We start from the raw sequence: 26,996 nt of genomic DNA on the forward strand, positions 1-26,996 counted from the left end.
GCTGCCAGAGACTCAAGGCACATGCTGACCCTTCATTTCTTCCAGATCGCGAGATTAAACTGGTGAGACCCCTGTACAGTGTGGAGGTGATGGAGACCGAGACAGCACGCTTTGAAACCGAGATCTCTGAAGATGATATCCATGCCAACTGGAAACTCAAGGGAGAGGCGCTGCTCCAAACACCTGTACGGCTATTTCTGAACCTGTCAGCACTGAAGAGGGATAGTGTGAAATGGAAAAGGACAGGCGAAAAGTCAGGGTGCATGCGGGGCATTTGAAACATGGAATTTAGTTCCCTATGGGGCCTGCGGCCAGAGAGAGACGTTGGGGTCTGTGAATGGACTAGGAAGGTCACTTGTACATTGATTCTTGCCCAGCACTGTGAAAGTTAGATGTATCCTATAACGCTTCTAGTTCAGAATCACACAGCTAAAAGAAACACTTCTGGTAGTACCCGGGGGCTGTATTTCATACATGAAGTGTATGTATAACCATTCATTTGTAGCACCTTTTTATAAATTACATTATATACCTATGAAAAAAAGTCTCAACATTACTCGCTGTGAAACACTTTCTCTCCGTTGGCACAGGAGTGTGAAATTAAAGAAGAAGGCAAGATACATTTTCTAATCTTACACAACTGCCGCCTGGACCAGACTGGTGGTGTAGATTTCCAAGCTGCCAATGTCAAATCTAGCGCCCACCTCCGAGTTAAGCGTAAGTATTACATGTTTTTGATAAAATGGAAGGAAGGAAGGAAGGAAGGAAGGAAGGAAGGAAGGAAGGAAGGAAGGAAAGAAGGAAGGAAAGGAAAGGAAAAAGAAAGAGAAAGTTTATTCAGAGAATGAATGTGAACTTAACTGGGATTGGAAAATACTATTTGTGTGTAAAAACTGGCTTTCCTATTTATTTTTTGACCTCCTGATATAAAAGTCGTTCAGATTTCTAAACTCTTGACATTTTCAGTGACTTTGTCATTTGAACATCAATGACAAATTAAAGTCAGATTTTTCTGCTGTTGCAATCCTTTCATTCAAAATCGGTAAACATAGAGTAAGAACTAAGAGTTAAAAATTCTTTAAAAACCTGTATCTCTCAAGTGACTATCCAACAGTAACCCTAGAGAGAAGACCTTTGCTGTGTGGGCATTTTCAGCTCAAGAAGGGAGGCAGAAAAGTTAGGTTCCCATTTTTGGAAGGTGCGAAGTGGCTGATGGACATGGACAGGCTGTGGGGCCGGGGACCCCTTGTCTCTCCCAATCAGAGCCTTAGTTATTTTGGAGGTCACATACCTTATGTAGCAGGAGGAACTTGACGCCTGGCAGAGAGACAGATGCAGCCCAGATTTCTTGCTGACCTTGTATATCCTGGAGAGGCGGCTCCTACAAACACCAGCTCTTTGGTTGCCTACTCTCCCCTTCTCGGCACCACGGGGCCACGTCCACATGGGAGTTAAAGCAGCAGCCAGACTTGTGGCTCTTTCCTTCATGAAGAAAACCATCATGGAAATGAAGAATTAAATCTGTTTATCCTTGGGAAATTTCAGAATGAATAACACAAGGCATTTCCTTCCCTCTCGCAAAGCACGAATAATCGGTCTTCTGAGGCCTCTGAAGGACGTCACAGTGACCGCAGGGGAAACAGCCACCTTTGACTGCGAACTGTCTTATGAGGATATCCCAGTGGAATGGTACCTCAAAGGGAAGAAACTGGAGCCTGATGATAAGGTAAAAAGTGGGCCACCAGTTGCTGCTTTGCCTTTCTCCCTTGGGATCACTTCCATTGTCCTTTGCTTTGTTCTTGCTAAGGCCCCTCCCCTCCAGAGCCCTTCCTTTTGTCCTTCCTCTAACTTGATTTCTGCTGGAACTGTAAGATAGGAGTTTTCAGATTACGTACGTTTAACCTGATGATAGTGTCTTACTAAAATAGGAATAACAATTTTAAATATGATCAGGTGGTAGTTTTTCGGGAAGGAGGTAAAGGAGGCAAATGCTCAGTAGCTATCAGGGCTAGCTCGTAGGAGTGGTGGAAAGCAAGAACAGAGCGGAGGGGCTTCCTAACCGAGGTCTCAGCTGCAGCTGTGCACACAGGTTGTTCCTGTGTTATCTGGTGTTCTGGGTAGAAACGGATTGAGAGGAGACTGGAACTCCATTTTGGGCAGTTGATAGAGTTGGAGAGATAACTTCTGGGCAGATTTTCTCTTCTAGCGTTTCCCCAAGGCTATTTTTAACGCTCAAGTGTTTTAGGCTGTGCAAACTCTGGAATGCCAGAGGACCATTTAAAGTGCAGCTGGCGGAATGGGGTGGGGGGGGGGGCGGCGTTGCAGGGATCCCTGTGTGTAAATGAATAAACTTTTGAGAAGTTTGGGTAAACTACCTTAGTTTTGGCTAACATTCATTCCCGAGGTTCAACATTCAACCGCAAAGTGAAAACATTTATTCAGATAGGCCTAAATTGATCTGTTATTTCTGTTGTGCAATCCCTTTAGTGTAGAAGTGATACAGTAGCTTGATAATTTGCCCTTCATTTTGAATTCTTAAAAATAAAATATAGAAAAATACAGGACATTTCATTGTTCTGCAGCTTTTGCCTTGCCCAATATTCCAGAAATAATACTGACCACCTGTAAAATTTCTATACAAATCAAAATTTGAAGACTGAAAAAGATATCATTGGAAGGGGACTTAGTTTCACAGAGGCTGAAGGACTAGAGGACATTGCCTTCATGTAGATGGTTGAAAATAGATTTTAAAAACTAGCGTTCAACTAAATGACTAATGATTAACTCAGTAACAGTCATCTGGTAGGTGAGTTCTACCCAGCACTCAGTGGACCAAGACCTTTGGTTTCTATTGTTACCAACGAGAAAAGGCGGCAGAACCTTCCAACTGTAGCATTTCACACCAAAAACCTTTTTTTTACAGCAAAGTCTTCTAGATACCAAACCAGGTGCTATGTTCAACTCAAATTTCTTGGTTTAATATGTACATCCCTTTTTTTTCCTATTCAATGCAGTGTATTTTTTTTCTTATTTCGTGGTTAAACTAGGAGCTTTATATTAGAAAAAAAAAAAGAAAGATGACTATCCATTCAAACACAAAAACTCTGCTATTTTGACTTAAAATGTAGATTCCTAAAAATCTCGCATCTGCTTTACTCCAAGGGGAAAATCTATTATCATATTACATTTTTTCCTAGGGTTAGGAAGGGTGGGTCCACCAGAGCCAGAAGGCAGCTGAATTGTCCCTGCCTGTAGGAATGTTAATCCCACAGGGGGCCTTCCAAAACTAATCCTTCTGCGAACTTGATCTCCTACCTTTTCTTTCTTTCTTTTTTTTTAATTTATTAGATTTTTTTTTAAAAAAATACCAATCCAAATTCCCACTCCCTCCCTCCTCCCATTCCCTCCACACACTCTTCCACCCACCCCCTAAAAGAGGGTAAGGCACATTGCTTTGTGGAAGGTCCAAGGCCCTCCCTACTACATCTAGGCTGAGCAAGGTATTCATCCAAAGAGAATAGAATCCCAAAAAGCCAGTACAAGCAGTAGAGATAAATCCTGGTGCCACTGCCAGTGGCCCCACAGTCTGTCCCAGCTATGCAACTATGCAACTGTCAGTCACATTCAGAGGGACTAGTGTGGTCCTATGCTTGTTCCTTCCCTGTCTGGGTGGAGTTGGTGATCTCCTATTAGCTCAGGTAAACAGTTTCAGTAGATGAACCCTTTATTGTCTTGACCTCTTTGCTCATATCCTCACTCCTCCCACTCTTCAACTGGACCTTGGGAGCTCAGTCCAGTGCTCCAATGTGTGGATCTCTGCCTCTGTTTCCATCTGTTGTTGGATGAAGGTTCTATGGTGATATTTAAGATAATCATCAGTCTGAATACAGGGCAAGTCAAGATTGGGCCCCCTCTAGTCTTTTGCTTGGGGTCTTAGGCGGGGTCATCCTTGTGGATTCCTGGGAATTTCTCTAGAGTCAGGTTTCTGCTAACCCTACAATGGCTCCCTCAATCAAGATATTTCTTTCCTCACTCTCATCTCTGTCCTTCCCCCATCTCGACTATCCCATTCCCTCAAGTTCTCCTCAACCCTCCCCTTCTCCCCTCCTTTACCCCTTCTACCCTCTCTTCCCTCCACCCCCATGCTCTCAGTTTTGCCAGGCGATCTTGTCTGTTTCCAAGATCTTGTACCTCTTAAGTGTCTCTTTCCAAAAAAAAAAAAAAAAAAAAAATAAGGACGAGCTGCAAAGTTGCATGTTCACTTACTACAGTTTAGAGGTTTTGTTTAAATTAGGTTTATTAGCACAAGCTGTTCTTATCATGTTAACTCGGGCCTTTTTATCTACACTTTTTGTAAAAATCTCTAATCTCTACACCAACAGTCACACAAAACAACTTATAGACATCGGAAACTGGAAGGCAACATTTTGTAAATAAACTTTATTTTTCTTTCATTTTTGGTTTTTATCCCCTTTGGCCAAGTGAAAACAGCCAAATTCTCTCAGAGGCTTTTGATAATTTTGTATTTAAATTTTAACAGTTTGGTGGTGCCTTCTGTGTTCCACCAATATACCTCGTTATAACAACAAAAGATGACTCTTAATGTTATTATTACATGGTTTACCAAAAATATTTGGCATTCATTTCATTGATTTGTTTTTCTATCTATTGTATTTCCTTTCTATTTGAATACAGTCAAACTATTGACTATGGTCTACATAAGCCATTTATTGAAAACTCATTACTTTCTGGGCGATATATTCAGTGACAGAGAATATCCTACAGACTTTTCAGAATAACTCAGATGGCAAATCGATGTATTGATAGATACTATATAATGGTGCATGTGTTAGAAGCCAAAGTTCCTTTTAAGTGGCCATAAGTCAAAGTTCAAAATTCATAGACATTGTTTTAAAAGTCCCATCCAGACCCCACCTCCCAGGTAAGTAGCAGCTATGCTCCTAGGGTCAATCTTAACTACTGTTTCCCAGCTGTGGATGTGCCTTATTGTTTCCAGGTGTTCTCAATATTAAAAGCAGTTAGATGAATAACTATAACATGTTCTTATTTGAAGAAAATGTTTCAGTCAAACTGTATTCCTGTTTCTTTCTTCTACCCCTAGCTAAATATACACAAATAGTTTCACCAGAAAACAGTTACGATTCTTAACTCTAAGTAGACACTTATGTGCTAAAGCCAATCTCAACTACAGAGCGGAGCTTTTGAGGAACCTTAGGTTCTAGAACCCCAATCTTCTACCTCTAACAGCACCAGGGATGTCTGATTTCCCCATTACTGATGTTCAAATGCAGGGAGACAGATGAGTCAAAAAAAATCATCAAAAAAATTTGTTAACAAAATTCAGAAATTGTACAAATTAATCAAGGATTGCATTTGCAAAGTAAACTGAAGCCAGGAGGTGGTGGTGGTGCACATCTTTAATCCCCACTTGGGAGGCAGAAGCAGGTAGATCTCTGTGACTTTGGGGCCAACCTGGTCTACCAGAGCAAGTTCCAGGACAGGCTCCAAAGCTACAGAGAAACCCGATCTCGAAAAACCTAAATAAATAAATAAATAAAGCAAAGTAAATTGAATTACTAAAATAAACGAGAGAAGAGTTCTGCTTGTATTTATATGATCATTACCTTCCCTTTAAAACATACAGTTTTCTTTCGGGAAAAAAAAAATCTACTTTCAGGTTACAATAACCAATCATTTTTCTTTTGTTTTGAGCTTCTCTAAATTCTTTTCTACACACAAGCCTGAAGCAAAACAGAAATGCATACATATTCATAATTACATGTATTTTTCACAGGATCAGAAATGTAAATAGAAATTGGTCTGTGCAAGTTCAACATAAAAAGCCACCCTGTATTTATAGAATGGTAACAAAGAAATGCTAAAAATGGCCCTAAAATCACCTCTTATTTATATAATGGTAACTAAAAAAAATCCTAAAAATATTTCTAGAAGTTTTGAAACTATTGGCTGAAGTCATTTTAAGATAAATATATATTCAACGTATATGATCATAAACCAATGTGGGTAACGCTCTTACATAGCTTATCCAGATGAGTTAAGGGACCTGCGTTCTAGGCGGCTGTTTCATCTCTCTGTCTCCCGCACTCTTTGCAAACTCACCTAGGTGGTGACCCGTTCGGAAGGAAGAGTTCACACGCTCACCCTGAGGGACGTGAAGCTGGAAGACGCAGGAGAGGTCCAGCTGATGGCCAAGGACTTCAAAACTCAGGCCAACCTCTTTGTGAAAGGTAATTTAAAAAATCATCCCTAAGTGCACACACCGTGAGCAGAATCATAAATAATGCATCTGCCTAATTGTTGCTGTGCAAGAGCACCGCAGATCATTAAAATCAAGGATCCAAAAGTCTAATTTACATTTTCGCATAACAAAATATAGGTTTTTTTTTTAAATGGTGAGGCAGTGTATACACCTTCAAGACCAGCACTCAGGAGGCAGAGACATCCAGATCTCTGTGAGTTCAAAGCCAGCCTGGTCTACAGTGTGAATTCCAGGACAGTCAGGGCTACACAGAGAAAACCTGTCTCAGAAGAAAAAAAATCAAAATTAACGTGGGTTTTACATACTCTTTCTGTCCCTATGTTATTATTGGTTTTTTTAACTAGTTCCAAAAACAACTGGTGAAATAATTATTATCAGCCCATTTTATGAAAATGTTGGCCATTATTTCCTTTATGTTTTATACTTATTTTTCTTGTAAGCCTAACCCTCAAGAGGCAGAGGCAGAAGGATTGTCTCAAGTTTGAAACCAACCTGGTCTACAAAATGAGTTTCCAGACTGGCCGGGGCAGTGGGGGAAGGGGAAAAAACATAGAAAGGTTTTTTTTTCTCTGTGTGTATGAATAATGATAAAGCAACACTATTTAAGGAAAACATCTAAATGAAAAATAGTTTGGCAAGTGAGTAAACTTGGAGCAGAAGTAGCCCCAGAGATGCCAGAGAAAAGTAGAGAAAGTTCTGGAACTCTTGGAGAAGGGAAGCAGCTAATAAGTTGGATTCTTTCAGAACCCCCAGTTGAGTTCACTAAACCCCTTGAAGACCAGACGGTCGAAGAGGAGGCCACTGCAGTGCTGGAATGTGAAGTGTCCAGAGAGAACGCCAAGGTGAAATGGTTCAAAAATGGCACAGAAATCCTCAAGAGCAAGAAATACGAAATCGTCGCTGATGGCAGGGTCAGGAAGCTCATTATACATGGCTGTACCCCAGAGGATATCAAAACGTACACTTGCGACGCTAAGGACTTTAAGACTTCCTGTAACCTGAATGTTGTTCGTAAGTACTCCTCCTCAGGACTTGGCCTTTGTAACTCTTTGTAGCCAAAACATCAAGACACTTTATGCATGCCCTTCTTGGCCTAATCATAATTCTTGGCCTAACCTGATACTTCACACGTATCTTTACAAACCTTCTTGTGCTCTGTCTGGTCTTGGGAAAGACGCCGACCACTGTTCACTGTGCTGCTGTGCTCTTTGTCTGTATGCGGTTAATCCCACTATTTGAATATCCTGCTAGAAATGAAAATAACCTTTAACACAAAGGGCAGTGCGGAACCGTGACTCTATTTGGAAGGAAGATAAGTTTTCAGGCCTGGAGAATATCTTAAAAATGAGAATGAAAGTTTGCTTGAATGGGAACAAACATACTTGAGAACAGCTCTTCTGTGTCAATGCCCTATCACATAATCCAGTCTGAGAATAAGGATGGAAGAGAAACTGAATGAGGCCCAGGTTCTTTGAGTCCTGGATTCTTTGAATGAAGCACTTTATCATTTTTGCTATTGCTTCTTCCCCTGGTGCAGAAATAAGCCTTTATCTCAGTATGTCCACTGCTAGCTAGCTCATTCGCTTTGTTGATTCATTTGTCCAGCAAAGCATTTTTTCATGGTATATTTTTGTGCAATACTTGTTTGGCTATGTTGCTCCTCATCTGTCAACAACTAAAACCTAGTGGCTTTGACTGTGCTCCCAGCATCTTGTGCCATGCCACTCTTTCCACGCTTCAGTTAACTTACCTCAGAGTAGCCCCCTGGGGTTTCTTCCCCTTGTCATCTACTTCCTCTTGGTGAAGGCTCAGCCATGATGGCTTATCGTCAAGCCTATCAGCTAGCGTTGGTCTCAGAACCCCATGACCAAGAAGGGTTGACTTGGAAAGGCCTTATAAGGAGCACTGAAAGATGGAAGGGAAAAGAGGCAGCCGCTCCATCCCGCAGAGCAGCAGTCCCGTGTCTGGAGATGCCTGAACCAGCAGACATAAAAGCCAAATCAGCGCCCCCTGTAGAACACAGTGTTTGTCATACGAATACATGCCTGACTTGCATGGGAAATCTTTAAAGCTGAGTCAAAACTGAAAAGCTGGATATGTGTGGTTCCAACTGGACTCATGCCTATTAGCCATACACAAAGCCAACTGGAGGGCTTCAAACTGTTGTCTTGGCATTCAGGCTATTGTCTTTGAATTCTACTGGATTCCGAATGATGTTCCTTCCCTTGCTAGTGTTTCCTTTGACAAATAATGTCCTTCAACTCTGGTATAGAACCAACAGAAAGAAGGCATCTTCTTCAGGAAGCATTCAGAAGAGCTGAGATGGATCTCAGTGTGAAAGAACTAAGTTGGTAGCACAGTAAGACAAAATGTATGTGAGCTAGACAGATCAAAAGCAAGGCATCATCCCCCGTGGAGGCTGCAAGCGATCTCAAAGTCAGTGTCAGTCTACTAATATGGGAAAAAAAAAAGTCCTGCAAAAGAGAGTCACTTTTTCTCACTGGGTGTTGGCAGTGCAGCCCTGAGGCCCAGCACATGGCAGGCAAAGGCAGGCAGAGTTTAAGGCCAGAGAAACCTTGTCTTGAGAGAGAGAGAGAGAGAGAGAGAGAGAGAGAGAGAGAGAGCGGCACTTTTTTAAATGTGTACCAGAAAAATATCAGGATTAATTTGCTGGAGCCTCCTTTGAATATCAATGCCATTCTCTTACAGCTCCTCATGTGGAATTCCTAAGACCACTCACGGACCTTCAAGTTAAAGAAAAAGAAACGGCTCGGTTTGAGTGTGAAATTTCCAAGGAAAATGCCAAGGTCTGTAACTACACAGCATTATCTTAGGGTATCCAAGGTCTGTAACTACACAGCATTATCTTAGGGTATCCAAGGTCTGCAACTACACACCATTATCTTAGAGTATCCAGGTCTGCAACTACACACCATTATCTTAGGGTATCCAAGGTCTGCAACTACACACCATTATCTTAGATTAGCAAGAAGCTCTGTTTGCTTTCGGCCAAATAGAAAGTAAGAAAAAAATAGCTAAATATTTTCTCTGAACCCCCTTCCCCATTTTAAGGATTATGTTAGCATGAAAGATGGACCTGACTTAATTATTCTCCTTAGTATTACTCAATAGAAAAACCCTGAACTCAGACGAGATTTTACCATTTAGAGACATTTGGAGTTGCTATCATGTTAAGATTAAAAAAATATTAAACAGCAGTAATTCCGCATCTTAGCTAGGTATTTCAGGTTGCCATAAACTATTTTTATTGCCAAATTTCTTTAACTTTCAGTCTGCTTCCACAGCAGACTAAGGCCCCCTAAGACTCAAAACATGCATAATCCTGTTATTTTTTTTCATATTTGGTAATAGTATCATAAAGGGTCAACAGTACTTGGTAACTTTGTTCTTGCTTTTTGTTTTTTTATTTATATTTTTATCTGTCCTTCATACATACTATATTTATGGTCTTCTTTTATAAATACTATAATGTCTTAAGATTGATTTTTTTTTTAATTCTTCCGCATCCTAGCTCCCGTAGTTTCTGTTAGGAATACCATGTGAAGGAACAACATGAACACTGATTAAAAAAAATAAATCTGTTTGCCTTAAAATACAGGTTCAGTGGTTTAAAGATGGTGCTGAAATTAAAAAGGGCAAAAAGTATGACATCATTTCTAAGGGAGCCGTACGAATTCTCGTCGTCAACAAATGTCTACTGAACGACGAAGCCGAATATTCCTGTGAAGTGCGGACGGCAAGAACTTCCGGCATGCTGACAGTTCTGGGTGAGTGTGAAGGCTTTCTTTGCCTAAATGCACTAGTCTGGAAAACCCACTTCTGGTTTTACTGAATGAATTTGGGTTCTTTTTCTGTAGAGGAAGAAGCTGTCTTCACAAAGAATCTTGCTAACCTTGAAGTTAGTGAAGGAGACACTATCAAGCTGGTGTGCGAAGTCTCCAAGCCTGGGGCCGAAGTGATCTGGTACAAAGGGGATGAGGAGATCATAGAAACAGGAAGATTTGAGATACTTACTGATGGCAGGAAGAGAATCCTGATCGTTCAGAATGCACAGCTTGAGGACGCGGGCAGCTACAACTGTCGACTCCCAAGTTCTCGGACAGACGGCAAAGTCAAAGTACATGGTAAGAAAATCTCAGGGAAGCACATTCTCTCCCTAGTCATTCATTCTTGTCGGACTTAAGATTCAAATGTTTTCAATGTCTTCCAATGTTTTGCTTTCCAGAACTTGCTGCTGAATTTATCTCAAAGCCTCAAAACCTTGAAATCCTGGAAGGAGAAAAGGCTGAGTTTGTCTGCACTATATCAAAGGAAAGCTTTGAGGTTCAGTGGAAGAGGGATGATCAGACTCTTGAGTCTGGAGATAAATATGACGTCATCGCTGATGGCAAAAAGAGAGTCCTAGTTGTGAAAGACGCCACACTACAAGACATGGGCACTTACGTGGTCATGGTTGGGGCTGCCAGAGCTGCGGCTCACCTGACTGTCATCGGTAAGTTTCTTCTTGCTTCTTCGGATTGATTTGTTTGTAGTTTTGGTCCCTTGTCATGCTACAAAGTCTTATTGGTTGTTTACAGAAAAACTCAAGATCATAGTTCCTCTTAAGGACACCACGGTGAAAGAACAGCAAGAGGTTGTCTTTAACTGTGAAGTCAACACCGAAGGTGCCAAAGCCAAGTGGTTCAGAAACGAAGAGGCCATATTTGATAGTTCAAAATACATCATCCTCCAAAAGGACCTGGTCTACACTCTCAGAATCAGAGACGCACGCTTAGATGACCAAGCCAACTACAATGTGTCGCTGACTAACCACAGAGGGGAGAATGTTAAGAGCGCAGCCAATCTAATAGTGGAAGGTATGTGACTTAGACGGTGCCAGAGCATTTTTTCCCAGCCATTTATATTATGCAAACAACTAAATTCAACATTATGTTCTCTATCACTACAGAGGAAGATCTTAGGATTATTGAACCTCTTAAAGATATTGAAACAATGGAGAAGAAATCAGTCACCTTCTGGTGCAAGGTGAATCGTCTCAATGTGACACTCAAGTGGACCAAAAATGGAGAAGAAGTGCCCTTTGACAACCGCGTGTCATACCGAATTGATAAGTACAAGCACTCGCTAATCATCAAGGACTGCGGGTTTCCAGATGAGGGTGAATACATTGTCACGGCTGGACAAGACAAATCGGTCGCAGAGCTACTCATCATAGAAGCCCCGACAGAATTCGTGGAGCACCTAGAAGACCAGACGGTCACTGAGTTTGATGACGCAGTCTTCTCCTGCCAACTCTCCAGAGAGAAAGCCAATGTAAAATGGTACCGAAACGGAAGAGAAATCAAGGAAGGCAAAAAGTATGCCAAAAGCATTCGGTGCTGGGGCTCGCTGCTTTTGTGTGCACTTTGACAGCCTAGCGCTTGTGGCTCAAACTAACTAATCATCCAATCTCTTCTTCAGATACAAATTTGAAAAAGATGGGAGCGTACACAGGCTCATCATAAAGGACTGCCGGCTGGAGGATGAGTGTGAATACGCTTGTGGCGTAGAGGACAGGAAGTCCCGAGCGAGGCTCTTTGTGGAAGGTGCGCATCGGCTTCAAGAGTAATTCTGACTGAAGTGACCTTTTTTTTTTATGATGCTGATAAAAATACAAGCATACATCATCTGTTTTTATTTTTACATTTCCTTTCCAGAAATCCCTGTTGAGATTATCAGGCCTCCTCAAGACATTCTTGAAGCCCCTGGTGCCGATGTTATCTTTATGGCTGAGCTCAACAAAGATAAAGTGGAGGTCCAATGGCTTAGAAATAACATGGTTGTTGTCCAGGGCGACAAGCACCAGATGATGAGTGAAGGAAAGATACACAGGCTACAGATTTGTGACATTAAACCACGTGACCAGGGCGAATACAGATTCATTGCCAAAGATAAAGAAGCCAGGGCGAAACTTGAGTTAGCAGGTAAGGCGCCTTCTTTTGCTTTGCAATGGTCTGATGAAATCACAGATCTTACATAGACTTCAGATTTTACAGTTATAGCAAAATGCTTCTTGTGAAAGCCTATGGTTTTCAAGCCCACATCGCATGTTAGATACTCTACTTTCTTCTATTCTAGAGAGGACATTAATGGCATTCATATCATACCATGGGATTATTCCTGGCACGTGGCAGCTGTTCATGAATTCATAAAATGACAATCCCTCACTCTACTGCTGTGCAACTCCTATGTATCTTTTAGATAACTCTCATCTTAACCCAAGATACCTACATAGGTTGTTCTAAAAACAACCTATTGGTATATCCTGTATTCAAGGAAAAAAAATGCCTGATTTATCAAAAACTGATTTTATCAAATAGTTTCAGCAACAAAAGCAAAACCCACTTCACTTTATTCTCGGTCCTCTGTTACTATTTTTTTAAAGATTTATTTATTTATTATGTATACAATATTCTGCCTATATGTATACCTACATGCCAGAAGAAGGCACCAAATCTCATTATAGATGGTTATGAGCCACCATGTGGTTGCTGGGAATTGAACTCAGGTCCTCTGGAAGAACAACCAGTGCTCTTAACCACTGAGCCATCTCTCCATCCCCTCTCTGTTACTATTTTTAATGAAGACTGGATGTTAATCTTCATTATGCCATCTCCAACTATCTTTTTTTTCAAGGCTGATGGTTTGGAATAGGGAAGAATTATTATAACCCTCCAACAGCGCTCTCTGCTATAAAATGACTGCAGCATACTTCCAAGGTTCTGATAATGTTAGCCAATGTAGAGTTTTTAAAAAAAACCCATGCCGTAGCATGACTTTAATATATTACTCAAACACGTTTGCATGTTCTCTTTCTCGCTAGCTGCACCTAAAATCAAGACAGCTGATCAGGATCTCGTGGTTGATGCCGGGCAGCCCCTGACCATGGTCGTGCCCTACGACGCCTACCCCAAAGCAGAAGCTGAGTGGTTTAAAGAAAACGAACCTCTGTCTACAAAAACTGTGGACACTACAGCTGAGCAGACTTCTTTCAGAATCTTGGAAGCCAAAAAGGAGGACAAGGGGAGGTACAAAATCGTGCTTCAGAACAAGCATGGGAAAGCAGAAGGCTTCATCAACTTACAAGTTATTGGTAAGCCGCCAAGTCACTCAAACTTGATTGGCATAGTGCAGCTTAAAGGCGTAGTACCACTAAACAGTCTATGATTTGTACATTGCAGATGTTCCTGGGCCAGTTCGTAACCTAGAAGTGACCGAAACATTTGATGGTGAAGTCAGCCTCGCTTGGGAAGAACCATTAACAGACGGTGGGAGCAAAATCATAGGTTATGTTGTTGAAAGGCGTGATATCAAGAGGAAGACCTGGGTGCTGGTCACTGACCGAGCGGACAGCTGTGAGTTTACTGTCACCGGCCTACAGAAAGGAGGAGTGGAGTACCTGTTCCGTGTGAGCGCGAGGAACAGAGTTGGCACTGGAGAACCAGTAGAAACGGACAATCCTGTGGAAGCCAGGAGTAAATATGGTAAGAAGAAGTTAAGTAAACTGCCAACTAGCTTAATTTTTTGTTTCTCCCCAACATAACCTGAATTCACGTGTGCTTCTTCTGTGATAACATCCAGATGTTCCAGGCCCTCCTTTGAATGTCACCATCACCGACGTGAATAGATTTGGTGTCTCGCTGACGTGGGAGCCACCAGAGTACGATGGAGGTGCTGAAATCACAAACTATGTGATTGAACTGAGGGACAAGACTTCTATCAGGTGGGACACTGCCATGACCGTAAGGGCTGAGGACCTGTCAGCAACGGTCACCGATGTGGTTGAAGGACAGGAGTACAGCTTCCGGGTCAGAGCCCAGAACCGAATCGGAGTTGGGAAACCAAGCACAGCCACACCCTTTGTCAAAGTTGCTGATCCAATAGGTAAGATCACAGCAGTACTTCAAAAGGAAATAAACACCGCATGAAACCAAAGAATTAAATCTGTGAATTCAGATGCTTCTGATCAAATAAAATATAATAAAAGAACAAAACGGTAAAAGCCAAGACTGTGCCCACATGGCCCACAGACTTGTTCTGATGACATTGTTAGGATCATTCCATGTCTTGAGAAATTGTCACTCAATGAAATTATATGTCCCTAATTTTTCTGCCATTCCAGAGAGACCAAGTCCTCCTGTGAACCTCAGTTCCTCGGAACAGACACAATCATCAGTTCAGCTCACATGGGAGCCTCCTCTGAAAGATGGGGGCAGCCCAATATTGGGGTATATAATTGAAAGATGTGAGGAAGGGAAAGACAATTGGATTCGCTGCAATATGAAACCTGTCCCTGAACTGACTTACAAGGTAAGCAGTTTGCATCTTAAAAAATATATGTGTATTATATATGTATATATGTTCTATATTCTATATACATAATTATAAAATATCACATATATTATAACATATATATGTTCATGGGCTTAAATGAATATGATAACAAATACTAACTTGTAATTTTAGGTCACTGGATTGCATAAAGGAAATAAATATTTATATAGAGTATCTGCAGAAAATGCAGCTGGTGTTTCAGATCCATCTGAGATCCTTGGTCCTCTCACCGCTGATGATGCCTTTGGTAAAAAAATATTTTACTTTCTAGATTAGGGAATAGCCCATACGTTCTTTGGTGTACCAGAGACATACATATGGTACTAGAAATTCACGGCTTTTTTCTTCTTGGTAGTTGAACCAACAATGGATTTGAGTGCATTCAAAGATGGTCTGGAAGTTATCGTCCCAAATCCCATCAAGATCCTGGTTCCAAGCACGGGCTACCCAAGACCAAAGGCAACCTGGACTTTTGGAGATCAAGTCCTAGAAGAGGGGGACCGTGTGAAAATGAAGACCATATCTGCCTATGCCGAACTCGTTATTTCTCCGAGTGAACGGCCAGACAAGGGTATTTACACACTCACATTAGAAAATCCTGTGAAGTCAATTTCTGGAGAAATTGATGTCAATGTGATCGGTAAGGAATTAAACTTCTGCTATCTAATGTGATTTGACTGCTTTAATACATATTGACCTCAATCATAATACCTCTCACTGCCTTTTCTTACTAGCTCCCCCAAGCGCACCCAAAGAACTGAAATTTAGCGATGTAACAAAGGATTCTGTGCACTTGACTTGGGAACCACCCGACGATGACGGAGGAAGCCCACTAACTGGATATGTCATTGAAAAGAGAGACATGAGCCGGAAAACGTGGACTAAAGTGAGTGTCGCATAGGAACGCGGCAATTTTAGAAGAGAGAATGAAGGGCATTCCAGGAGGAGGCGGGGAGGCCAGGCAGATGGGCTCAGTTTACCTTAGTCTCATGACAAAGCCTCAATCTTTGGACTGTTCCTTGGGTAATTTAGCCAGGGTTTGGTACAGTTGTCCCATTTTGTTTTCAGCTAGGCACCTTTAACACATGAAAGAAAGCTTACCTACACACTTGGTATCTAGTGAGTACACACAGGCGCACACTGAGCTATAAGCCATTTCAAAGCGTATTTTTTGTCTCAATGTTCATGGTTTTTTCATCACTGCACTTGATTTACCTTAGTTGACCTGATCTGCCATGTTCTCTTCCTTTATGCTGGTTATATGTATGTGTGCGTGTGTGTGTATTCCATGTATCTATGCGCGCGTGCACACACACATTTTGCAGTACTAGAAATAAAACTTAGATTCACATGCTAAACAGCAACTACATCAATGAGTTTGCCCCCAGCTCATTATACTCTCATTTAAAATTAAATTTCTAATAAACTACCATCTTTTTAATGCACACAAACTAGGAATCTATTTCTCATTGTATTTAAGGCCAATTATTATTATAACACACCTTGCTGTTTTTTCCTAATACAAAAATAGTATAAGAATAACACTAAGTTTTCATGCAAAACAACTTTAGAGTAAGCAGGGTGTAGTGACACATGCTTATGGAAACTGAGGCAGGACTGTGGATTTAGAGCCAACCGGAACTAAACAGTAATAGATTCCAGGGCAGCCTGGGCTACATAGAAAGTCCCAGTTTTAAAAAATTAATAGTGGGTTTTTGCATTCATGATTTTTTAAAAAACGTCTTTTGACTTAAGGAAATACTCGGGGAAGATAATCAATTAACTGTTTCTTTGTCCCAGGTTATGGACTTCGTGACCGATCTAGAATTCACAGTTCCTGATCTTGTTCAAGGAAAGGAATATCTATTCAAAGTCTGCGCTCGAAATAAGTGTGGCCCTGGAGAACCTGCATATACTGATGAGCCTGTAAATATGTCTGCTCCTGCAAGTAAGTGCATGCCTCATGGGCTCATGCCGGGTCTGTGTTACCGAATTTTGGTTTTAGTGCCGGGGTTGAAGTTTGGAGGGATGGCATGGGTTGGTAGCGTGGCAATAACTGGAGAGCAGCCTGTCTACGGTTAACGCCCTCCTTAAAATGTTCCAGCCGTACCTGACCCACCTGAGAATGTCAAGTGGAGAGACAGGACTGCCAAGAGCATCTTCCTCACATGGGATCCTCCTAAAAATGACGGTGGCTCGCGCATCAAAGGATATATAGTTGAAAAATGCCCCCGTGGTTCTGACAAATGGGTTGCCTGTGGCGAGCCTGTTGCAGACACAAAGTAGGTGTTTGTTTTTTAAACTGGATACATGAGTAATTCCGACTCCTACCCACTAGAATGGATTTTACCTGGGAGACATTAAATGTTCATTTTTTTTCCTCACTAAGAATCTTTCTAGTATACCTATATCCGATTTCACAAAGTTCAGCTGAGCATAGATAGCGTTCAAGGTTTCATTAGTTATGATACTTAAAAGTCCAGTCACACGTCAAGAATAGCCTGGTCCCAGGAACCTGACTGGGGCAACACAGGAATGAAGAAATGGAAGACATAGCAGATATATACAGGAAAAACTGTGGTCTAGTGTGTGTTTTTTTGGGGAGGGTGACCACGATAATGGAGGACACCTCCTATGCTACCAGCAAACTCAGCAGGTTATTATGTACAGCCCAAAGAGGAGGCTGTAGACAGCCTCCGTGGGAGGTCTGGGTAGGGGAGATTCAGGAGGAAGAAGCTGTGGTCGATACTTTGTATACACTAGTCTAGACAGTCTCAGTGGGAGGTCTGGGTAGAGGAGATTCAGGAGGAAGAAGCTGTGGTTGATACTTTGTATACACTTGTCTTACCTAAAGGTCAAAGGTTTGTCAACATTGGTACTTAGACCAGAGGAAGGCTTTGCCATTTCCATGAGTCTGAGGACATGGTTGTGCTCACGTCAACAGCACAATTCATCAGTATTGCATCCATTCCTGACACATTCATTGCTTCCTCCACTCCCCACAATCCAGATATTCCATCTAAAAACTGGTACTATGTTAGTGGTATGAATTCTAGAGAAATAACTATACTAGGTAACTCTAAGTGTAATAGATTATCTCCGTGACCATAACGCCCCTATTTGTGTTCTGACAGAATGGAAGTGACTGGCCTCGAGGAAGGCAAATGGTATGCCTACCGCGTGAAAGCCTTGAACAGGCTAGGTGCTAGCAAGCCAAGCAAACCCACAGAAGAAATCCAGGCGGTGGACACACAGGGTATTTATCATTTTCTTGTCTTATCAGTCAGGGTTCTGACCTTGTCAGCTTGAACTCACTAACAGTGTGAATAATCTTTTCCAATTCAGAGGCTCCTGAGATCTTCCTTGATGTGAAACTCCTCGCTGGTCTCACGGTAAAAGCCGGCACAAAGATTGAGCTTCCGGCCACTGTGACTGGAAAGCCTGAACCTAAAATAACCTGGACAAAGGCGGATACCCTTCTGAAGCCAGACCAAAGAATCACCATCGAAAACGTCCCTAAGAAATCCACGGTGACAATCACAGACAGTAAGAGAAGCGACACAGGCACGTACATCATAGAAGCCGTGAACGTCTGCGGCCGGGCCACCGCAGTGGTGGAAGTGAACGTCTTGGGTAAGGGAGACTCTTCTTTTGAAAAGGATTAAGTTCGCCATGGTTACTTGAACAAAACAGTTTATGACATTTTTTCCCCCGTGTGATGCCATCCACAGATAAACCCGGACCACCAGCTGCTTTCGACATCACAGAGGTAACCAATGAGTCTTGTCTTCTGACGTGGAACCCGCCAAGAGATGATGGTGGATCTAAGATCACGAACTATGTCGTGGAGAGGAAGGCGACGGACAGCGATGTGTGGCACAAGCTCTCCTCGACTGTGAAGGACACACACTTCAAGGCGACCAAACTGACACCCAACAAAGAGTACATCTTCAGAGTTGCGGCGGAGAACATGTACGGCGTTGGCGAGCCAGTGCAGGCTGCTCCAATAGTCGCCAAATATCAGTTTGGTGAGATGCTCGATCTGCTAACTAAAGAGAAGAAAAAGAGATGGTTATATCAATCGTGCATGTAGGTATTGGGTGCAGATCGTGACTTTTTTCTGTCACTATGCCGTCTATAGATCCACCTGGACCGCCAACTCGCCTGGAACCTTCCGACATCACTAAAGATGCAGTGACCCTCACGTGGTGTGAGCCAGATGACGATGGTGGCAGCCCCATCACCGGATACTGGGTGGAAAGATTAGACCCTGACACTGACAAATGGGTCCGATGCAATAAGATGCCAGTGAAGGACACAACCTACAGGTGAGCCCGCCCCACCTGTCTGTCATGCTTCAAATTAGCCACGTACTCAGTTGTTGGCACACCACCATTCCCTTTGATCACATGTGATTACAAATCAAGAGATTTTCATCACTTTTACTTCTGTTGCCTGTTGGCACATGGTTTTTAAATGACATGGATACCATCTAATAGCACATATCTGCTATCTCTATAATAGTAACCTTCTAGGCATTTCTAAGCATTTGGTCTTCCAATATATTAGCATAACTGATAATATTATAATTTGTATAATATTATAGAATTTGAGTAATATATGTGGCTTAATATAAAGAATGTGACAGTGCAGTTAAAAATAATTTTAAATTTATGTGGAAGAATATTCAGTTAAATTTACAAATTGATTCTCACTATTTAAACAAGTTAGCCTCCTCTATGTATAGTACACACTTCTTACCATGATGTTACCTTGTCCCTGCTCCAGAGTGAAAGGTCTCACCAATAAGAAAAAGTACAGATTCCGTGTGCTGGCTGAAAATTTGGCTGGACCTGGAAAGCCAAGTAGATCAACTGAACCAATCTTAATAAAGGATCCCATAGGTATTATTTATATGATTTTCTGTGGTTGTTTTGAGGCATATATTAACTTCCTTTGGACAAACCAAATAATGTTGAAACTGGCTTGCAGATCCTCCGTGGCCTCCTGGAAAACCAACTGTAAAGGATATAGGCAAAACATCATTAGTATTGAACTGGACCAAGCCAGAACACGATGGAGGGGCAAAGATTGAGTCTTACGTCATCGAGATGCTGAAGACAGGGACAGACGACTGGGTCAGAGTGGCTGAGGGCGTCCCCACCACTGAGCATTTGCTCACAGGCCTGATGGAAGGGCAGGAATACTCGTTCCGAGTGAGAGCCGTGAACAAGGCTGGAGAGAGTGAGCCCAGTGACCCGAGCGACCCTGTGCTTTGCCGGGAGAAACTCTGTAAGTCACTCTACATCTAAGGGAGATTTTAAACCTCACTATTATTCCCACCTTGCCTTATTGTTTCCTTGACACCATGAGAACGTTTGGTAAAGACTTACACGGGACTTTTTTTTCTCTTTTCTTCAGATCCTCCGTCACCACCTCGTTGGCTCGAAGTGATTAATATCACAAAGAATTCAGCTGACCTAAAGTGGACAGTTCCTGAGAAAGACGGAGGGTCACCCATCACCAACTACATCGTGGAAAAGAGAGACGTGAGGCGGAAAGGCTGGCAAACAGTGGACACCACGGTCAAGGAGACCAAGTGCACAGTAACCCCCCTGACAGAGGGCTCTCTGTATGTGTTCCGCGTGGCTGCAGAAAATGCCATCGGGCAAAGTGACTACACCGAAATCGGAGACTCCGTCCTGGCCAAAGACACCTTCAGTATGCACCGTAACTCAGTCTTTGCAGCAGCATTTGTAGCGAGTAATACATCTTCCCTCGGGTTTTTCTAACCATTGGTTATTTTGCCAACAGCCACCCCGGGACCACCCTATGCCCTGACAGTGGTTGACGTGACTAAGCGACATGTTGACCTCAAGTGGGAACCACCTAAAAACGACGGTGGAAGACCAATCCAGAGGTAGAGCTTCCATTCCACTTAAAAAGAGTTAAGCACGGACATCCGGGACAAACTTCTGCTTTTCTGAGTGCTAAGTGAAATGTTTTGTTCCAACAGATACATCATTGAGAAGAAGGAAAAATTAGGTACCCGTTGGGTAAAAGCTGGGAAGACCTCAGGCCCCGACTGTAACTTCAGAGTAACTGATGTCATCGAAGGCACAGAAGTCCAGTTTCAAGTTCGGGCTGAAAATGAGGCAGGAGTTGGTCACCCGAGTGAGCCCACAGAAATCCTGTCAATTGAAGATCCGACAAGTAAGTCAGTCGTGCCGATCATTCAGAGGAGATTGTGTAGGGCCTGGCGGTGAGACTGGGGTGTCAATGCTTTGCTGCTGTCTTCCCAGGTCCTCCCTCACCTCCTCTTGATCTGCATGTGACTGACGCTGGGAGGAAACACATTGCCATCGCTTGGAAACCTCCAGAGAAAAATGGTGGCAGTCCTATCATAGGCTACCATGTTGAAATGTGTCCGGTGGGCACCGAGAAATGGATGCGAGTTAACTCTCGCCCAGTAAAAGATTTGAAGTTCAAAGTTGAAGAGGGAATTGTTCCCGACAAGGAATATGTCCTGAGAGTGAGAGCCGTCAATGCTGTTGGCGTCAGTGAGCCATCGGAAATCTCTGAGAACGTGGTTGCCAAAGACCCAGACTGTAAGAATTAGATATGTTTTATAGCTGATAATAGATCCTTTTTTCCTGATCATTGCATTTTAATGTATTTTCCCCTACCCCTTGATGTTTTGTAGGCAAACCAACAATTGATCTAGAGACTCATGACATCGTTGTTATCGAAGGTGAAAAGTTAAGCATCCCTGTCCCCTTCAGAGCTGTCCCAGTTCCAGCTGTGAGCTGGCATAAAGACGGCAAAGAGGTGAAAGCCAGCGACAGATTAACAATGAAGAGTGACCACATCTCTGCACACCTGGAGGTTCCCAAGAGTGTCCATGCAGATGCCGGAGTTTACACCATCACCCTGGAGAATAAGCTCGGCTCAGCAACTGCTTCAATCAATGTCAAAGTCATAGGTAACAATTCTGTAATGAAATTCCAGGCATTCAGCATCTGTTCCAGAAGTTATAATAGCTAGCTTTGCGACAGTCTGTACAAATAGCTTCAAGAGCTGGCATTTGGACCCCGAACACTCCCTTAAGTGTTTTCATTTGAAAAGCAGTTTTGAAGAGATTAGATTAATAATTAAGCTCTGATTAATTTATTTGCATATGAAATACTAATTTAAGTAAACTATCTAGCACACCTAAAGAATATTTCAGTGATCAATATTTCTTTCTGAATTATATAAATTCAGATTTCTATAGTCTTCTCCTTCAGTAATAATAATATTTTTCTGTCCTTTACTACCATCACTGGTTTTAGTTGGATATTAATGGAGCAATTTTGCTTAACATAAATACTCAAGGATTGATGTTTCTGATTAGTAACAGATGGGGAACAAAGATGCTAAATGTCTTGTGTTCTGAGGGACGGTAGCACAGAAAAGATTACCCCACCCAAAAATATATATATTCCAAATCAGATACAGTTCACTATTCAAATGCTAATTTTTCAAGCTTATGATAGTAATTATCAATTTTATATGTAACAGGTCTACCTGGTCCATGCAAAGATATTAAAGCAAGTGACATAACCAAGAGTTCTTGCAAGTTAACATGGGAGCCTCCAGAATATGATGGTGGAAGCCCAATTCTTCATTATGTCCTGGAGCGTAGAGAGGCTGGGAGGAGGACATACATACCAGTCATGTCTGGTGAGAACAAACTGTCTTGGACCGTAAAGGATCTCATACCAAATGGTGAATACTTTTTCCGGGTAAAAGCAGTCAACAAGATTGGTGGAGGCGAATATATTGAACTCAAGAATCCCGTCATCGCTCAAGATCCAAAGCGTAAGTTCGAACATAGACATTTGATAGCTAAGACAGAATATCCGAGAATTACTGTCTTTGCATTAATTGGTTTCTCCGATAGTAATAGGTATTTTTCTTTGTTCGCCAGAACCGCCTGATCCACCTGTGGATGTTGAGGTTCATAATCCTACAGCTAAGGCAATGACTATCACATGGAAGCCACCCTTGTATGATGGAGGAAGCAAGATAATGGGTTACATCATAGAAAAGATTGCTAAGGGTGAAGACAGATGGAGGAGATGCAATGAGCATCTGGTACCTGTCCTGACCTATACAGCCAAAGGACTTGAGGAGGGGAAAGAGTACCAATTCCGTGTGCGAGCAGAGAACGCTGCTGGTATTGGTGAACCTTCTCGGGCCACGCCCCCAACCAAAGCTGTAGATCCTATTGGTATGTTTTATTTATTAGGGGTGCTGCTTTCTCATTGTAAAACAAATGGGGTTCATGCTTGGTTGAGAATTAAAGGCAATTCTGACTTTTAATCATTACAGATGCCCCAAAAGTCATCCTCAAAACAAGCCTGGAAGTTAAACGGGGTGATGAAATAGCACTTGATGCGACCATTTCTGGCTCACCCTACCCAACAATCACATGGATAAAGGATGAAAATGTCATTGTACCGGAGGAAATTAAGAAGCGGGCAGCACCCCCAGTTAGGAGGAAGAAGGGTGAGGCTGAAGAAGAGGAGCCATTTTTCCTGCCTCTGACAGAGCGTTTGAGCATCAATAACAGCAAACAAGGAGAATCTCAGCTGCGCATCCGTGACTCTCTGAGACCGGATCACGGCCAGTACATGATCAAAGTTGAGAACGATCATGGTGTTGCCAAAGCACCTTGCACTGTTGTTGTGTTAGGTAAGCAGTTAAAACTACTTCACAATGGAGAAAGAAAATCTACCTAAGAGTTCTAGCAAGACATAAAAATAAGTAGTTTGGGGACCCTTTAAAAGAAACAACTTCAGCAAATGGTTCTCATTTACATTTTATCACCTAAGCAGACACTATTGAAAAAAAAATCAACTGACCTTGTTCTTTGTTAGCTAATGTAATATAAAGATAGAAGGATATGGGAAAACTAGACCCAAAGACCATGCTAACACGTTTTCTACAGCAGCCGGTTCTATACAAAGTTTTAATCACCCATCTCCTTTGATATATTAGATACACCAGGACCGCCAGTCAACTTTGTATTTGAGGATATTAGGAAGAACTCTGTCCTCTGTAAATGGGAACCCCCCCTCGATGACGGTGGCAGTGAGATCATTAACTATACCTTGGAAAAGAAAGACAAGACCAAACCTGACTCCGAATGGATTGTTATCACTTCAACACTCAGACACTGCAAATATTCAGTAACAAAACTGATTGAAGGAAAAGAGTACCTCTTCCGTGTAAGAGCTGAAAATAGGTTGGGACCTGGGCCACCTTGTGTCTCCAAGCCACTTTTGGCCAAAGATCCATTTGGTAAGGTTCTTTTAGCATCTTAAGTTGGCCTTCCACCATATGCTTCCCTGTTCCCATCATCATGGTTGTGTAAAATTGATTTTATATCATATTATATATACAATTCAAATATATTTTTTCCTCAGAACCTCCTGATGCGCCAGATAAGCCCATTGTGGAAGATGTTACCAGCAACAGCATGCTAGTAAAATGGAATGAGCCAAAGGATAACGGCAGCCCCATCTTGGGTTACTGGCTTGAAAAACGTGAGGTCAACAGCACACACTGGTCTCGTGTCAACAAAACCCTTCTCAGTTCTCTGAAGACCAAGGTAGATGGCTTATTAGAAGGACTCACCTACGTCTTCCGAGTCTGTGCCGAAAATGCTGCTGGGCCTGGAAAGTTCAGCCCACCTTCGGACCCCAAAACAGCTCGTGACCCCATCTGTAAGTACCTTCTTAAGACGAGAGCGTAAGAGAGTAGTCTAGCCCGCGTTTGGAAACCAGCGGTGAACTTGACCTGTGTCTTCTGCCTTCATCCTAGCTCCGCCTGGGCCACCCATCCCAAGAGTTGCAGATACGAGCTCTACGACCATTGAGCTGGAGTGGGAACCCCCAGCTTTCAACGGTGGTGGGGAGATTATTGGCTACTTTGTCGATAAGCAGTTGGTTGGCACTAACGAGTGGTCACGCTGCACAGAGAAGATGATCAAAGTCCGCCAGTTCACCGTCAAAGAAATTCGAGAGGGCGCGGACTACAAACTTCGAGTGAGCGCTGTCAACGCAGCTGGTGAAGGGCCACCTGGGGAAACAGAACCTGTTACTGTGGCTGAACCACAAGGTACTTTAAAGTTTTCTTGGGGAGGGATTGGATGTTTCCCAACATGGGGCTACATTTTCTTGCTCCTTGCACTAACAAATACGGCCGTTCTTCCTCAACAGAGCCTCCAACTGTGGAACTGGATGTTTCTGTAAAGGGAGGCATACAGATCATGGCTGGGAAGACTCTCAGAATCCCAGCCGTGGTGACTGGCCGGCCTGTGCCCACAAGAGTATGGACCATCGAAGAAGGGGAGCTGGATAAAGAGCGTGTTGTAATAGAGAATGTCGGAACCAAATCTGAGCTAATTATCAAGGATGCTTTGAGAAAAGACCATGGCAGATATGTGATCACAGCAACAAACAGCTGTGGTTCCAAATTCGCAGCAGTCCGGGTTGAAGTGTTCGGTAAGGAACATCTAGAGGATTTTCATAGGATTTTCCCATGGGATGTGATCTTACGACACTGATTTATTTGTTTATTGTTTGACACTGTTTTTCCCAGATGTTCCTGGCCCAGTTCTTGACCTAAAACCTGTTGTAACAAACAGAAAGATGTGTCTGCTGAATTGGTCAGATCCAGCAGATGACGGAGGAAGTGAAATCACAGGGTTTATAATCGAAAGGAAAGATGCCAAGATGCACACGTGGAGACAGCCCATTGAGACGGAGAGATCCAAGTGTGACATCACAGGTCTCATAGAGGGACAGGAATACAAGTTCCGTGTCATTGCCAAGAACAAGTTTGGCTGTGGGCCTCCTGTTGAAATAGGACCAATTCTTGCAGTTGATCCGCTAGGTAAGAAAAGATTTTCACTGTGTTTACCAAATAAATGCAATTCTGTTTATAGATAAGTCAAGTATTTGCTCAGACTTACGGTATCAAACACCCAACAGTCTCAAGATCTTAGATTAGCTAGAGGATAATAAAAGAAAATCAAATATCTATTAGCAATTTTTAAGATACCATATTTGCTAAATCTCCATGTGTTTTTGCTTTATGAATATGAAAGATGTGGCGTTTTCTGTGCCAAAAATTTTGGATCTACAAAGTCTTCATAATAACCTACAAGTAGTTCAAATAATTTAGAAGCATTCAATATTACCAATATAGTAGAGGATCTCTAAATACAACAGTCTGGCCAGGCATGGTAACACATGCCTTTAATCCCAGCACTCAAGAGGTAGAGGCAGGCAGATCTCTGTGAGTTCAAGGCTAGTCTAGTCTACAGAGCAAGTCCCAGGATAGCCAAGGCTACACAGAGAAACCATGTCTAAAGACAAACAAGTAAAGTGAATTGGTGGTTACATAGAATTCTCTGCTTTTCTAAAAAGAAAATTATGAGGCAGGTAGTTGTCACAAAATAAATGATTGAGTTTTATTTACTACACTGCTAAGAAGTCTTCATACTGGAAGGGTAGGGAGACCCCCAATCAGAAAGAGCCCTCAAAGAATAGAAAACCAGAGGAAGTCCCCCAGAAACTAAAATGAAACACTGAAATTCTGCACACTTAGTAATACACCTTTATGGCCCTCTTAAAAGAAAATCCACTCCTCCAGAAACAGGAGGTTCTCTTCCACTCCGGCATCTGGAAAAAGAGAATTACAGCACACACCACCGTTTCAATCACCCCATAAAGTCCATGAGTTTCAGAGTGTGCCAGAGGCCTCAGGATAGATAGAACTGGGATTCCCTGGATTCCCTCTGCAGTAACAGTCAGCTAGAATGGGATTGCTCTACTTACACCCGTCAGAGCCTATTCTTAAGGACACAAAACCTTTGATGTGTTTCATAAATGATCTTTCCTTTGAAGCAATATAACTCAAAGGGTGGTCAGTAACCATGTCTACTGTTTGGCCACAAGAGAAAAAAACCACGATGCTTTCTGCTGGCATCCAAAGCAGAACATCACACACCTATTTTCTTAGGTTGGTAGACTAAGACAATCTGTCAGTGTCCCAGGCATACAATCTAAAATACTAAATACAAAACACATACATACATACCCTTGACTTATTTCAATTAGTGATTCTGATGATATTCACTAAGAAGAAATCTGCTGTTAGTGAGAATGGATATCACTGTGACTGGTATGTTTGGGAAAGGATTCTGAAAATTCCATTTAATCTATTTTTCACACAAACAGAGGTGACATAT

The 26,996-nt window shown here is 42.3% G+C and overlaps 1 protein-coding gene across 4 annotated transcripts in view; it reads left to right on the plus strand.

Moving 5' to 3' along the window:
* Ttn (titin) overlaps positions 1 to 26,996 on the plus strand; it is a 271,242-nt gene that overhangs the window by 164,700 nt on the left and 79,546 nt on the right. For all 4 annotated transcript variants that reach the window (XM_075984819.1, XM_075984820.1, XM_075984821.1 and 1 more), the window contains 41 exons: positions 46 to 185; positions 591 to 717; positions 1,584 to 1,726; positions 6,146 to 6,269; positions 7,046 to 7,312; positions 9,011 to 9,108; positions 9,921 to 10,089; positions 10,180 to 10,446; positions 10,548 to 10,814; positions 10,900 to 11,178; positions 11,271 to 11,679; positions 11,783 to 11,907; positions 12,019 to 12,285; positions 13,185 to 13,454; positions 13,543 to 13,845; positions 13,943 to 14,245; positions 14,484 to 14,671; positions 14,828 to 14,942; positions 15,051 to 15,335; positions 15,430 to 15,581; positions 16,496 to 16,643; positions 16,800 to 16,977; positions 17,830 to 17,951; positions 18,041 to 18,328; positions 18,427 to 18,723; positions 18,837 to 19,023; positions 19,484 to 19,599; positions 19,688 to 19,987; positions 20,117 to 20,416; positions 20,510 to 20,615; positions 20,712 to 20,908; positions 20,998 to 21,303; positions 21,399 to 21,677; positions 22,256 to 22,555; positions 22,665 to 22,967; positions 23,069 to 23,431; positions 23,738 to 24,040; positions 24,166 to 24,465; positions 24,563 to 24,859; positions 24,961 to 25,245; positions 25,343 to 25,636. In XM_075984819.1, coding sequence (XP_075840934.1) covers positions 46 to 185; positions 591 to 717; positions 1,584 to 1,726; positions 6,146 to 6,269; positions 7,046 to 7,312; positions 9,011 to 9,108; positions 9,921 to 10,089; positions 10,180 to 10,446; positions 10,548 to 10,814; positions 10,900 to 11,178; positions 11,271 to 11,679; positions 11,783 to 11,907; positions 12,019 to 12,285; positions 13,185 to 13,454; positions 13,543 to 13,845; positions 13,943 to 14,245; positions 14,484 to 14,671; positions 14,828 to 14,942; positions 15,051 to 15,335; positions 15,430 to 15,581; positions 16,496 to 16,643; positions 16,800 to 16,977; positions 17,830 to 17,951; positions 18,041 to 18,328; positions 18,427 to 18,723; positions 18,837 to 19,023; positions 19,484 to 19,599; positions 19,688 to 19,987; positions 20,117 to 20,416; positions 20,510 to 20,615; positions 20,712 to 20,908; positions 20,998 to 21,303; positions 21,399 to 21,677; positions 22,256 to 22,555; positions 22,665 to 22,967; positions 23,069 to 23,431; positions 23,738 to 24,040; positions 24,166 to 24,465; positions 24,563 to 24,859; positions 24,961 to 25,245; positions 25,343 to 25,636 — 9,567 coding nt within the window. The remainder of the gene's footprint in view (positions 1 to 45; positions 186 to 590; positions 718 to 1,583; positions 1,727 to 6,145; positions 6,270 to 7,045; positions 7,313 to 9,010; positions 9,109 to 9,920; positions 10,090 to 10,179; positions 10,447 to 10,547; positions 10,815 to 10,899; positions 11,179 to 11,270; positions 11,680 to 11,782; positions 11,908 to 12,018; positions 12,286 to 13,184; positions 13,455 to 13,542; positions 13,846 to 13,942; positions 14,246 to 14,483; positions 14,672 to 14,827; positions 14,943 to 15,050; positions 15,336 to 15,429; positions 15,582 to 16,495; positions 16,644 to 16,799; positions 16,978 to 17,829; positions 17,952 to 18,040; positions 18,329 to 18,426; positions 18,724 to 18,836; positions 19,024 to 19,483; positions 19,600 to 19,687; positions 19,988 to 20,116; positions 20,417 to 20,509; positions 20,616 to 20,711; positions 20,909 to 20,997; positions 21,304 to 21,398; positions 21,678 to 22,255; positions 22,556 to 22,664; positions 22,968 to 23,068; positions 23,432 to 23,737; positions 24,041 to 24,165; positions 24,466 to 24,562; positions 24,860 to 24,960; positions 25,246 to 25,342; positions 25,637 to 26,996) is intronic.

The sequence above is a fragment of the Microtus pennsylvanicus genome, chromosome 9 (assembly GCF_037038515.1).
Source record: "Microtus pennsylvanicus isolate mMicPen1 chromosome 9, mMicPen1.hap1, whole genome shotgun sequence".
Taxonomy (NCBI): Eukaryota; Metazoa; Chordata; class Mammalia; order Rodentia; family Cricetidae; genus Microtus; species Microtus pennsylvanicus.